This window comes from Camelus ferus, chromosome 32, assembly GCF_009834535.1.
Source record: "Camelus ferus isolate YT-003-E chromosome 32, BCGSAC_Cfer_1.0, whole genome shotgun sequence".
In the NCBI taxonomy this organism is placed as follows: domain Eukaryota; kingdom Metazoa; phylum Chordata; class Mammalia; order Artiodactyla; family Camelidae; genus Camelus; species Camelus ferus.
Genome location: NC_045727.1, coordinates 21631779 through 21645686, shown reverse-complemented (window position 1 = coordinate 21645686; position 13908 = coordinate 21631779). Strand labels below are relative to the sequence as shown.

Genomic DNA, 13908 nt, shown 5'->3' with positions numbered 1-13908 from the left:
ATGAAATGCTCATTGCAGCGTTTTCCAATGTGTTAACTGGAGATGTAACCAAGATGCTGTGTTCATCCATTCACCTCCCCCACGCCTGCAAAATGACACCAGGGGTGATCAGCTGAACTGGCTTCTGGTGAGTGCTGGTTAGGGACAGCTGACAACGCCTGGTGCGCCTGATCATTTTTCGGAAGGCTGTGAGGATAAACACGGTATCTTGATTATGTTTGCATTTACATAACCAAGTGGTCCACTGTGACCGCATGCTCTGTGGGCTGAGTGTAGAAGCAGGGCCACCCCTGTGAGTGGTGAACCTGCTGCCCAGCTTTCAGGAATGGGTTTTATTAGGTAGGAGAAAGATGTGAGTTCCTCACCAAGGACTGGCCGCGCCTCTCCTTGGGGCTGGTGGTGGGACTGAAAGTCTGGAGATGTCTGGTGGAGGGAGGGGTGGTGGGAGATACAAAAGAAAGAGGTCAGAGCCAACACTTGAAGCCTGGAAAAGTGAGACAGTCATGGCCTACAAGGTCACCCTGGGTGGTCCAGGAAGCCCTCCTGCTGCTGCTTGGGCTCTGTCCTGCCCCTGGGGAACTGGGCAAAAATGCTTCATCTGCAAAGTGCTTGGAGCATCCATTGGCTCTACCAGTTCCAGGAAGTTGTGCAGGAAGCTGGGAACTCAGTGAGTCCCAGCTGGGACAGCGCTGCACTCGTGGCCGTTGGTGGCCCCTTACGGAACAGAACAACAGAGCCCTGTCTTTTACACAAGAATCCTCGTCACCAGTGCTGTTCCCAGGACACCCTGGCTGCACTCGTGGCAGGCAGTGCTGCTAGTTGGGTGGGCCAGGTGTCCTGGAGTTGCTCCATTAGAATGTGACTTGTTTCCTGGTCCAGATTTGCAGGGGTCATGAGCCATTTGCCCTCCTTCCCTCCTTCCGATGCTCACCAGCTGTGTTCAGCGGGAGGGCTGACGGGGCGGTCCTCTTGGTGACATCCACACCTGCATAAGGTTTAGGATTTTGCCGATTTGTCCCCAAGTAACAAGAATTCTTGGTCTCTTTCGATTGGCATCAGCAAAGGCCCATGGTACACTTCATTGTCTTCTCTGTTATTTGATTTGAAACAGAACTTGGGTGTTTGCATTTAAATGGTAGATTTCCATCAAGATTCCTCTGTTTAGACAAGTTGAGAAATCTCAGTAACAGCATGTAATTTTCTGGAGTGTAAGCTCTTTGGGACAGCGGCGGATGTCTGACCTCCTGAAACTTTTAAAATGATTCTTGACCAATGGTTTCCTTTGCTGTGCAAAAGCTTTTATGTTTAATTAGGTCCCATTTGTTTAGTTTTGCTTTTATTTTCCTTACTCCAGAAGCTGGTTTGAAAAAAATATTACTCTGATTTATGTCAAAGCGTGTTCTGACGATGCTTTCCTCTAGGAGTTTTGTAGTATCTGGTCTTACGTTGGGGTCTTTAATCCGTGTTGAGTTTATTTTTGTATGTGGTGTTAGAGAATGTTCTAATTTTATTCTTTCACAGGTAGCTGTCCAGTTTGCCTAGGGCCACTTGTTGAAGAGACTTTCTTTACTCCGTTGTATACTCTTGCCTCCTTTGTCCTAGATTAAGTGGCCGTAAGTGCGCGGGTTTACTTCTGGACTTTCCATCCTGTTGCACTGATCTGTGTGTCTGTTTTTGTGCCAGGACCACACTGTTTTGATGACCGTAGCTTTGTAGGATGGTCTGGAGTCAGGGAGCGTGATTCCTCCAGCTCTGTTCTTTCTCAAGACTGTTTTGGGTGTTCAGGGTCTTTTGTGTTTCCATAGAAATTTTAACTTTTTTTGTTGTTGTTTCAGGTCTGTGAAAAGTGTCATTGGCAATTTGATAGGGATTGTGTTGAATCTGTGTATTTCGACCAATAGGGGGCATTTTAGAGGAAGAGGGGACATTTTTTTTTCCCAGGGTGGCTGGAACGATGCGTTGACTCTTATCTAAGAAGGGGCTCAAGCTTGTTTCAAAGGATGCCTCCAAACTCCCATCTTCCCTCACCTTCTCAAATGAACCCGTGTGGGTTGAGGTCTCCTCCTCCTCACACTGCAGAAATCACATCTTTCCTAGCCTCCTGGGGTCTGTCTGCAGGACCAGGAAAGACCACTGTCAGGAGAGGAGGGGCTCCCGGGAGCAGAGCGGCGGGAGGTTGCCGCCCACCCCACGGCCCGAGAAACTGCGCCTGTCAGTGCGGTACCCACTCCACCCAGGTGCTCACCCTCCTCCTCCGGCCGCTCTGAGCCTCCGTCACAGCCTCGGACCCAGGGGCTGACGGGGCTGGAGGAGGAGGGCTGGGTGGAGTCGCAGCAGCAGGAGGGCCGAGACCCCCGCAGTGAGTCCAGTGCTGGCAGGGTGGGGCCCTGAGCATCCTTGGGGCAGCTCCTTCCGCTCCACTGACGGCCGTGCTCACTCCTCACTCACTTTTTGGAGCCTTCTCTTCCCAGCCTGGACCAGCTGGCCCCACACGAGCCCTGCGCCCCCGAGGGGGGGGTTACTGCCCCTGTTCCCGGTCATCCAGGGGTCCAAGGAGGCTCTCCTGGTGCTGATGGAGACTGAACACCTCTCCCCTCCTCCAGGGACCGACGGGCTTCTTCCTCAGTGAGTAGCCGGGAGGCGACCATGCACGGACTAGCTTAGACCCGGCTCGAGGGGAGCAGCGGGGACGGGGGACAGAGAGAGCGATGAGAAACCTGCTGCAGTGAAATCAGGTGAAACAGAGACACGTGGGGAACAGGTTCAGAGCAGCCGAAACAAGGGAAGTCGAGGGCGCCTTCCTTTCTCGGGGACTTAGTGGAATCGAGTCGAGGAGGCTGGTTTCACGAGCTCTTTCGGGATCATAGGTGACTCTGAAGGGGCGGGGGCCCCCAGGGAGCAAGAGTTGTGATAACAGCAGCAACCAGACCGGCTGAGGGCCCAGCTGGTCCTGCCGTGGGGGGCCACCACCTGCCCGGTGCATTTGGCCCATTTTCCAGCACACAGCGCATCTGGGGGTGCCGCCGGCCACACAGCCTGCCACGTGCACGGAGCCTGGGGCTGCTCTCTGCCAGATCCGGGCACTGAGACCTCCCGAGTCATGCCCCGTCACGTGCGGGTTTCCAGACAGTCCTTCCATTCTTTCTTGTAATTGCTTTTCTGACAACCCTCGTGGCGCCGACACCTGCACCGTCGCGGCAGAACCAGGGATGCTGGTAGACGGGACACCCTACTCGCCGCCGTCTGCGTGCCCCGCGCTCCTTCACTCTCCCAGAGCTCTCAGTTTGCATCTTCCTTTTTGTCATATTTATACCATTGCTTATAACGAGCGTTTTATCTTTCTTTTCTTGGAAACCCTTCTTTGTTTGTTCAGGGCTGCTAAATTCTGCCGACGTGCCCTTCCACATCAGGAAAAGGCATATCTTTAAGGAGAAGTTTTTCTATAGAAGCCAACACAGTGGTTTGGGAAAAAAATCTCAAATGGATTTTGTGCCCTTTGGATGACAGGTGTTCATTTCACCAGTAATTGGCCGTGTTCATATTTCGGGACCTTGGGGAATCTGGCTTAAGAAATCATGTTCTGTGGACTGTTCCCATTTAGATCTTCAGTTCTGCTCATTGAAATGCAAGTGTAGTCTGGCAGAGATGGCGAGCTGGCTGAATGGTTATTTCCCTGTGGTTATCGACCAGTTTTGCCAGTTTTGCATCTGTTAATCAGATTTATTTCTGCATACCTGATGACCTCAGAGGTGTGTGATTCTTTGAATTTTCCTTTGAAGTGATATGGCCATCTTAGTGGTTGCTTCATCATCAGTGAGTTAAAGAATATAATTAATAGGTGTTCATTTTATATCTGAGAGTCATGATTTTACCCTTTTCAACTGTAGTCTTTTAGTGTGGGAGAAGGGGATTTCAAGGGAAAGGCTTTGTATAGTCTCTAGGATTTTTTCTTTTTTTCTTTTTCTTTTTTTTTTTTTTTTTTTGCGTGTGTGAATTTAAGGCCCCGGGGAAATTTGGGTTAAACTATGTTATAAATGAACTAATAAAATAGAGTAGCAAATGGGAAGATGGGGAACAAAAATGATTAATGGGAAATACGTGTTACTGAACACATCTTTCCTTAGACAGTTCAAGAATGCAGGCTGTGGGCTTCTAAATTCCTAGTTTCTTTTCTAAGTAAAATCGCTCATCGTTCATGAGAAATACTATCATTTTTAATGTGCTTTATAAGAGGGTTCAAGATCGCAAACATGATTTATTATTATTAACAGCCATAGAACCAGGCTGTAAAACATATCAGCATTTTCTAACCTTTAATCCCATAAACCATTATTTATGTAGAAATAAAAGTGTTACCCTCCCTGGGACTTTCCGAGATGGCCCCCGGGGGTTACCTGTAATCGGAACTTCCTGATTATCTGCCAGTCCTGGAAGTTTATGTTGAGAGTTCTGCTTTGCAGTCTGTGTCATGAAAGCACTCTTTTTTTCCCCTCCCGTCTAAGGACACTGATGTACTGAGAGTCAGCCTTTCTCTATTTTGATTGCAAACTCTTTTCAGACGTGCATTCAAGGTTATAGTTGAGTTTATAATCCCAGAAGGTTTTCTGGCTGCAGGAAAACATTCCAACATTTTTTTTCTCCCTTCTTGTATCACAGTACAGATAACATTAAAGTCTGCAAAACATCTTTGAAAAATTCTAACCAGGTGTCTGGGGAAAAAAATTGATAACACAAATATTCCATGAGCAAGGGGCATCTGGGAAGAAAAATATTCCGGAAGGAGGCCTGGAGGCAAAAGCTGACCACTTTTGATGTGGGTGGAGGATGGATGCTGACCCGGACGGGCGGCAGGCTGTGGACGGGCCTTCTGTGAAGTCATCGCTCCCCTGGGTTCTGGCCCGGACCACACAAGAGATACTAGTGCTTTAAAGTGGGAACAAAACATACACCTCAGGATGCAAACGGGGATGTTGATGTAAAACCTGGGGCCCTGGGGAGTAGAAGGAAGTCCCTGGGAAGAGGTGAAGCTGTCTGTGCCTGGCCTGTGCCTCTGGTCGCACAGGGACTGCTTGGGACTCACACGTGGGGACCTTGGGCCAACAGCCGAGATTTGAGGTGCCAGGGAGGTGGGCGCGTGGTAACTAATTGTAGTGTAATTGTCTTCCGTGCTGGGAGTAACCGTCTTACCTGTGGTCCCCTTAGCTGGCTTGCCGACCGATTCCGTGGTCCTGTGCCGGGTTCAGCTAATCCAAAGGAGACTTAAATATCAAAGCCCCGGGCTTAATGGTGGGGACATCGCGTCTCCCACTCCAGCTAGAAAGCCTGGCTCGGTGATCACTGATTCTGGTTGATGCTAGTTTAACGCTTTTTAAAACTTTTTATTTTGAAATAACGGTAATTCACAGGAACACCACTGGAATCAAGATGCCGATGCACCTCACCACCCAGAACATCTGCCTCCCTTTGGCTGCGTTTTCTTCCCCCGCTGCCCCTGACTGCTGGCAGCAACTACCCATCTGTTTTCTGTCTTTAGGGCTTTGTCGTTTTGAAAATGGTGCCTGAGTGGAATCGTACAGACTTGGCCTTTTGAGTTTGGCTTTTTCCATCCTTCCTGATGCCTGTGAGGTCCATGCAAGCTGCCATGTGTATCACTAGTTCCTACCTTTGGTTGACGAATCGTGACCCAGGGCCTGGATGAATTGCAGGGAGTTTAGCCAGTCGCCCCCGGAGGGCTGTTTTGGTTGTTGCCAGTGTTTGATAATTACAAGTAAAGCTGCTGTGAAGACGCATGAACTGGTTTTCCTGCAGACACAGCTTCCATTTCTCTGGGGTAAATGCCCAGGAGTAAAAATGCAGGGTCATGGGTTAAATATTTTCAATATTAAAAAAAAAAAAAACTCCCAAACTGTTTTCCAGACATTTCGCATTCCCACCAGCAGTGGCTGAGCGATTTGGTTCCTCTGCATCTTTGCTGGCATTTGCTGCAGTCGGTCTTTTATTTTCGTTATTCCCAGTGTGATCGGAGTCTGGATTTCCCTAGGGGTTAGTGATGCTGAAGATCTTGTCTTGTGGTTCTTGGCCATCTGTATGTCCTCTTCAGCGAAATGTCTCTTCATCAAGGCCTTTCCCCTTTTTCTAACTGGATTCTTTATTTTCACAGTGGAGCTTTGAGAATCCTTTATAAATTCTAGATATGACGCCTGTGTCAGACATGCGCTTTGTAAATATTTTCTACTGGTCTGTAGCTTGGCGTTTTATTAAAAAGAGATAAATTGGGAGTTTTAGATTTGCAGATACTAACTACGGTGTACAAAATAGGTGAACAACAAGGTCCTACTGTAGAGCACAGGGAACTATACTCAATACCCTGTAATAACCTGTAATGGGAAAGAATCTGAAAAAGCTTCTGCACGTGTATATGTATGACTGAGTCACTGTGCTGTACGCCTGAAACTAACACAACTTTGTAAATTAACTATAGTTCAATTAAAAAGTGGTTAAAAATGTTACTAGTGTTACACACAAATGGTCTACACTGATAACAAATTCATTCACTGATATTCCTTGAAATAAAAAAAAACAAGACTGTTTGCAGCTCATTCTTGTCAAACGGAGATGGAGACTCTCGGAAAGTTCCTGCCTCCTTTTCTGCTTCTGTTTTCGGCCCCGCGCTCCGCCGACCTGTGACCCCCCGTCTGCTCTCTGAGACGTCGCAGCTGCAACCGCCAAGCGCAGGGACAGCCCGGGGGCCGGTCTGGCCCGTGTCAGCCCATTTCCCCCCGAGACCATCCTGGTCCGGCGTTGCCTGGGCCAGGGGGACGATCAGAAAACACTTCCTATGCGACTTCAGTCAGGCTGTCCTCTTTCCAGCTCCCCGTGTGACGTCACAGGTTTTGTTTCTCTTTGTTTTTTGCTTGAAGCCTCAAAGCAGGTTCCTGTCTGCGTGTTTCCCTCGCCTACTGAGTGTCAGCCGTGAGCATGAGACTCAGGCGTCTGCAGCCCCGTTCCTCTCTGACTGGAGCCGTGCGGCTTCGCAGGAGAGGGGATGGGGGAAACCACGGAGGGTCCCATTTAGAATTTCACTCCCTCTGTCAGCAGGCCCTCCCCTGGGCCCAGAGTCCTACAGGGACGGTGAAGGTGGAGAAAGTTGAGTTCCCCGCAGGTGCGGGGACACCGCGTACCCCAGGCCTCTGGGTGGGGGCCTCGAGGGCGTCTCCCACCCTGGTCCCGGTGGCCGGGGGCTGACACATCCCTGCGGTGTCTCCGCTGCACTCAGCTGCGCGTGGAGGGGAGAGACAGGTCGGGAGTTTGGGGCCTGTCTGGGACTGAGGCCCGGCTGACAGCTGAGGGTGAGGACGTGTCAGCCCCTCCCGGGCCGTCTGTGCACGTGTGGTCAGGACGTGTCTGTCCACAGACAGGACAGACAGACTCCAGCCCAAAGGGGCCTCTATCAGCTGGTGGACCTGGAAGGGCTGGGGGAAGTGGGGGTTCAGGCATCATTTGGACAGGGGAGAGGGCATGGGGGCTGGGGGTCAGGGCCCTTGAGATGTCCTTGGATGACCTAACCACACACTGAGGCTCCAGAAGCAGCCTGGGGTGAATGTACCCCGGGCACCCCTGCCTCTCCTGGGAGCCAGGATGGGGAGAGCCCAGTGCAGAGGCTGCTGAGTGGTGGTGGGGTGGCTGGGTAGAGCCCCTGATCCACGGGGTCAAAGCTGTCAGCTTCTCACCCTGCCTGACCTTGTGCCCTCGACACTCGGGCCGGCCCAGCCCATCAGCCCGCCCAGGTCCCCTTCCCGGGGGTCAGTCTCAGGTGTCTCCTTCATGGGCACCCCCTCCAGCCACCCCCATCCCGCTCTGGGCCTGCCTCGTCATCTTCAAGGAGGGGCTGCCTCTACGGAGCTGGACTGCCTAGGACTCTGTGAGACCCAGAAACATCCGCAAACGCCGGGGGACCGAGGCCGGCTAAAGGGTCTTCTGCGCCACCCCCACCCCATCACTCAGTTATTCCTGTTTCCCCCCAAGGCGGGATGTTTCAAGCCTGCAGAGTGCTGGGCCCCGGCTCGTGACAGGAGCCAGGCCGGAGCGGAGGGTGCACGGCAGGGACGGCTGCCCCAGACCTTCCGCCCACAGCGCGCGGACCTGCCCACGGCTCTGGGGTCGGCGTTCTGACCACCTCCCTGGGGGCCAGAGCTCAGGGCTGTGGTACCATCCGCGTTTTGCTTGGGAAACAGTGTTAGGCAAACGTCTCTCCAACTAGTGTGCGAGGGAAGCTGTGCGCAGCCAGCCCCCGTGCCTGCGGCTCCCGCCTCCACATACCCCACCCACGGCGGATGGGAAACACTTGGGAAAAAAATTCCGGAAAGTTCCGAAAAGCAAAACTTGCATTGGCCGCGCCTGGTAACTGTTTACAGAGCATTTATGTTGTGTTAGGTGTCGGAAATAACCCAGAGACGACCTGAGGTCCCCAGGAGGGAGCTCGTCGGTTACGTGCAAATGCGGCACCGCTTTGTACGAGGTGGGCCTCGTCTAACCCCCGCGGGTACCGAGGGACTGCCGCAGGGGAAGGAAAAGCAAGCGCGTCTCCAGACGAGGAGCATTCACAGCTGCTGCCAGGAGACTGCTCTCGAGCTGCGTCCCCGAGGAGACCCCTTGCTGCGCCCTGGTCACAGTGATTACTTGATTAATCCTCTCTGCTTCTCCCCACGTGGGAAGTCCCTCCGGCTGTTTGCAGACGTCTCAGAACCCACAGGAGATGTTCCCTGGGGCCCACGTGGCCCTTGCCCGTCGGACGTGCTGAAGCGAAGGTGTCTGATGGAGGGTCGGGCTCTGCGGGGTCTGTGGGCTCAGGACCCACGAGGGGTCCGGGTGGCTGCTGCCCTCCCCAGCCTGATGAGGACACCCGGCTCCCGGACCCCGGCCAGCGGGGTGGCTGGCTGGAATGGCTCTCCTCTCTCACCCCGGCACTCGGGAGGCAGATGGGCGGGTGCACCTCCCACATCTCTGGGAAAGTGGGCTGTGACCCCGTGCTCCTCTCTCCGATGGCACCACGCCCCGTGTCAGCACCCGCCGCTCCCCTCCTAATCGTGCTCCTGGGGCCTGTCTAGGCCTCCTTTCTTGAAGATGTGCTGAGAGCCTTTGTTCCATTCCGGCTGCAAACTCTTCACCCAGAAGGAGGGGCTCTGCTTTTCCCATCGCAGGAGCGGAGCCTCGAGGAACCCAGACGGAGGCAGGAGTTTCCTGTTTCGGGTGTTACCCTGGCGCCAGATCCCAGGGAGCCCTGCCGGCCCTCCACCCTGCTGGCCACACACACGCTGGGCTCGGGGCTCTGCCTGATTTATTTTTCCATTCCCCGTGGAGAGCAGTTTAGATCTGCAGTCAGAGGGGCAGGACTCCGCCTCTGCGCCGCCCCCAGGTGGAAATGCTGCCGTGGGCTCAGAGCGGGTGCTGGTTCCCGGGTCCAGGTTGGAGGCCGTGAGGGAAAAAAGTGAACCGTCTCCCCGGGGAAGCCCTCAGGGCCTCCCACTGTGTGTGAGCCTGGGCCAGGCTCCTTCCAGTCCCGGCTGCCTGGACATTTCCTTACGTGACACAAGCATCACCCACGTGCACCTCCTTGTTTGAAAATGGCACATAAACACCTGGGACCTAATTAACCTGAGAAGCACAGCAAAGGAGACCACTGACAAAAATGAAAAGACAACCCACTGAATGGGAGAAGGTATCTGCAAATGATACGACCTATAAGGGCTTAATATCCACCATATGTAAACAGCTCACACAGCTCAACATGAAGAAAACAAACAACCCTGTGAAAAAGTGGGCAAAAGAACTGAAGAGACATTTTTCCAAAGAGGAAGTGCAGATGGCCAACAGGTACATAAAAAAGATGCTCAGCATCACTCATCATCAGGGAAATTCAAATCAAAACCACAATGAGATGTCGCCTCACATTTGTCAGAATGGCCATCATCAGAAAGAACACAGATGACCAACGCTGGAGAGGGTGTGGGGAAGAGGGAGCCCTGCTGCACTGCTGCTGGGAGTGTGAGCTGTGCAGCCACAGTGGAAAAAACAGTGTGGAGGTTTCTCAAAAAACTAAAACTAGAACTACTAGATGACCCAGCAATCGCACTTCTGGGCATATTTCTGAAAAAAAAAAAAAAAAAAAAAAAAAAAAACAGAAACACTGAAATTCCAAAAGTTACATGCACCCCAATGTTCACAGCAGCACTATTTAGAACAGCCAAGGCATGGAAGCAACCTACACGTCCGTCAACAGAGGACTGGAGAAAGAAGCTGTGGTGTATTTTTACGGTGGAATACTACTTAGCCATAAAAAGGATGAAAGTTTACCATTAGCAGCAACATGGATGGACCTGGAGGGCATTACACTAAAAGAAATACAGCAGAGAAAGACAAATAGTACATGATATCAATTACATGTGGAATCTAAAAAAATACAACAAACTAGTGAATATATTAAAAAAAAGAAACAGACTCACAGATCTAGAGAACAAATTAGTGGGGACCAGTGGGGAGAGGGAAGCGGGGAGGGGCAAGATGGGGGGAGCAAAACACAGCGCAGGGAGCAGTCCTGGAGGGCGTGCGGCTAGTGCTGCAGGAGGTGGGGGTCGCGCTTCATGTCTTCGACTCGGTGGGTTTCGCACTTTGCAGCTCCCCCCTCGCTGATGGCCTCCTGCTGTGCCAAGTGGCTGCAAGACCCAGGGCTCCGTGTGTCTGCACGGAGCTCACGGCAGGCTGAGAGTTAGGGGGCACAGGAGAAGAGACTCTTTTCTAGCCTTCAGTGGTTCTCGGGTTCATGTGCGTCCCCCGAAGGCCTTGTCCCCATGCCCAGGGTCTGCGATTCTGCGGTGGGGCCCTGGCATGGCCGCTCCAGGTCCCCGGCTGATGCCGGGACAGCCGTGGGGGCCACACTCACGCACCCTCCTTGGCATTGAACGTGGGAAGGGGCGCCAGCCGGGGTGGCCCAGGTGGCGTGGGGACCAGGCCGGGCATCTTGGGCACAGCTAGAAAAACAGGGTGAGAGAAATGAGGGCTTGACCTTTTTAGGGTTTCTTCCTGTTGACTTTCCTGAGCCTGAGGGTGTGTCGCTTGGGCGCCCCGAGTTTCTATAAGGGTTTGAGGTCAGGTAAACGCATCTCCCCGAGCACCAGGCCCCTCCCTCCCGAACCAGTGGGCGCTCGGAGAGAGGGTGGCCCTCTCGGTTCCGACTTGCACGCTATCTTTCAGCCCAGCTTGGCCGTCCAAACTGGGTGGGCGTCCGGGGCGCCCGTCCATGCAGCTGCAGCCGCGTCCCGCCCGCGGGAAGGCAGAGCTCAGCTGCGCGTTAGCACGGGGCTCCGTGAGTGAGTGAGCAGCGGGCCATCAGGTAAGGGGATTTCGATTTGATCAGGAATCAATTAGCGACCACGTATCCCGGAGTCCAGCCGCCTGTGAGCAGCCCCGGTTTCCGCTGGAGCCGCCGGCTTCCCAGGCTTCCTGGCAACGGGTCCTGGAGGAAGCTCTGCATCTGTTTAGGGCGGTCCAGCTGCTGCCTGGTGCCCCGAGCTGGCATCCAGGAAGTCCCAGGACGAGGCTTTTGCTCTCTCGGGAAAGCGAGAAGCCTAGGAACAGGGTCGTTGATTGATCTGTTCAGTCGTTCATTCTTTGGTCCATTCATTTAATAAATACTCAGTAAGCGCCTGCTGTGTGCCACACACTAGGCGAGGCACTGGGGACACAGCAGGGGGTGACAGCCGAGGGCTCACCGTGTGCACGTTCTGGAGAGGAAGTCAGCAGACAAACAAGTGCATGCGTAACACGCTGCGTGGAACGCGATGCTACGAAGAACGCAGCTAAGAGAGGGGGCAGGTTGGTGGTGTTTTGAATGGGCAGGCAGGGTCTCGGGGAGGAAGTAACCTGCGGCAGCGACCCGGAGGGAGCGAGGGAGGGGGCCCTGTGGTTGCCTCGGGGAGGGGCATTCTAGAGGGAGGCTGCAGCAAGTGCAAAGGCCCCGAGGCAGGACCCCTGGTTGATGGGCTGTTGTGGGCAAAGGAGTGCGGCGTGAGGTGGGGCTGGCTGACCACAAGGGTTGAGATGGAAAGTCACGGCTTTGTGTATCACCCACCCAGGGTCTGGTGGGCCGTGGGAGGGCAGCTCGTGCTTCATTGCTGGGAACTCTGCTCCTCCAGCTGGACTGTGAAGCGTATCTCTTCTCTGTCATTTCAGACTCAAAGGCAGTACATCGAGGCCACCAATGAGAGCAACAGAGTCTTCCTGTACTGCGCCTTCCTGGACTTCAGGTACGGTGTGCTCAGGGGGCTCCCGGGGCCGGGAGGGGGCAGAGGAGGGGAGGGCGTGGGGGCCTCAGGGTGCAGGGTGTCCAGCCTTATGCTCGGTCACAGGACGGTCAGGTTATGATCTTTTTTTTCCCCGTTTGTCTCGTATGTTCTCTTTTTCTTACTTCGTTTGGATTTGGGGTATATTTTTGTTGCCACTTTATCTCCACCGTTGATTTCTCGTGTCTTCCTTTTAACTTTTTTTTTTTTTTTTTTGCAGTGGTTCCCCTAGGGCTTAGAGCGTGTATCTGTAACCCGCCTGTGTCTACCTTTAAACAACACTGTATCCCCCCCGTGTGCTCTGAGACATTGTAACAGCCTTTTCATAATTCTTCTCACCGTCCTTTGTGCCAGTCTTACCACACATTTACCTTTACTGACGCCGTAAATGCACGTGCATCGCTAGTATTTTTGCTTTACATAATCAGTTGTCTTCTAAAGCAATTCAAATTAAGAAAATCATAATTGTATGTTTCCCTTCCTTTTTCTTCCCCCCCTTTTCCAGCTCTTTAATTTCTTTGTGCAGAGACACGTTTCCGTCCGGCATATTCCTGTAACCTTCCTTGCAGTGCAAATTGCTGGCAGGAAGTTCAGTTCTTGTGTTTCTGAGAAAGTATCCTCTTTTAGTTTTGAAAGATTTTCTCGCTGGGCTTAGGGTGCTGGGTCACATTTTTTTCTAGATTTACACTTTAAGAAAGGATGCAAGCCATCTATCAGTACATTATTCTTTTTAAAAGTGAAACATTATTAAAAAGCACGTGTCCCGTTGGACCTTCGTGTCACCCTGATTGCCTCTCCTCTTGCCGGTGGAGGCCACGTGGGGAGACTTGTGTGTGTGTGTTCTCAATAATTTACGCGTGGTTTATGTTTACGTTCCCAGGAAATGCATGGTGTGGTTTAGCGCCACGTCTTTCCATCATCCCGCCCCTCTTTGCATTGCCTTCTGCCCACGGCTCTTCTAACTGACGCGCAGCCCCGTACGCACCACGTTGCATTTGCGCACAGGAGTGAACTTCTTTCTACTTCCTAGGTCACGGGGCTGGACGTATTTTATGTTGATATCCTCGGCCTGGCTTCCGTCGCAGATTTATTTGCGCCCAAGCCGGGGAGCGAGCCCCTCGTCCCCGCGGGCCCCCGGGACGCGCTTCTTGACGCAGGCGCAGAGGCCGTGCCGCGCGGGGCTCAGCTCGGCCACCCCGGCTGACAGCGTTGTCACGCCCGCCCGGCCCCGTTAGGGGAAAGGTGGCCTTCGCGGCTTTTACTTCGCAGTCACTCTGCATAAGCAGAAGACGCCCTTTCCAGCCCTGCGCCCGCGTCCCCCCCAGTTCGGGCCCGCCGCTAACTGAAGAAGGGCGCTCCTGCATTCGGGGGACGGACCAAGGTGCATCTCTGACCCGGCAGCTGGCGTCGCTGACTCCCCTCGGGGACAGTCAGCTGGAGCGGGCGGCCCGGGAGGGGGGACGTGCCCGTCTCTAAGTCCCTCTTATTCCGATGTTCCTGGGGAGGCTTTGCTCCTTAAGCTGAGAGGTCCGCGTGGCGCTGGCTGCGCTCTCTGGTCTCCTCTAAATGC

At 53.3% G+C, this 13908-nt stretch overlaps 1 protein-coding gene across 5 annotated transcripts in view; it reads left to right on the top strand.

The window, feature by feature from the left end:
- Positions 1-13908, top strand: part of ADGRD1 (adhesion G protein-coupled receptor D1) — a 125587-nt gene that overhangs the window by 70258 nt on the left and 41421 nt on the right. For all 5 annotated transcript variants that reach the window (XR_004316775.1, XM_032472189.1, XM_032472188.1 and 2 more), the window contains one exon: positions 12229-12302. Coding sequence is in view for 4 of the 5 variants with exons in the window: in XM_032472189.1 (XP_032328080.1) it covers positions 12229-12302 (74 nt within the window). In the remaining variant the exon portion in view is untranslated. The remainder of the gene's footprint in view (positions 1-12228; positions 12303-13908) is intronic.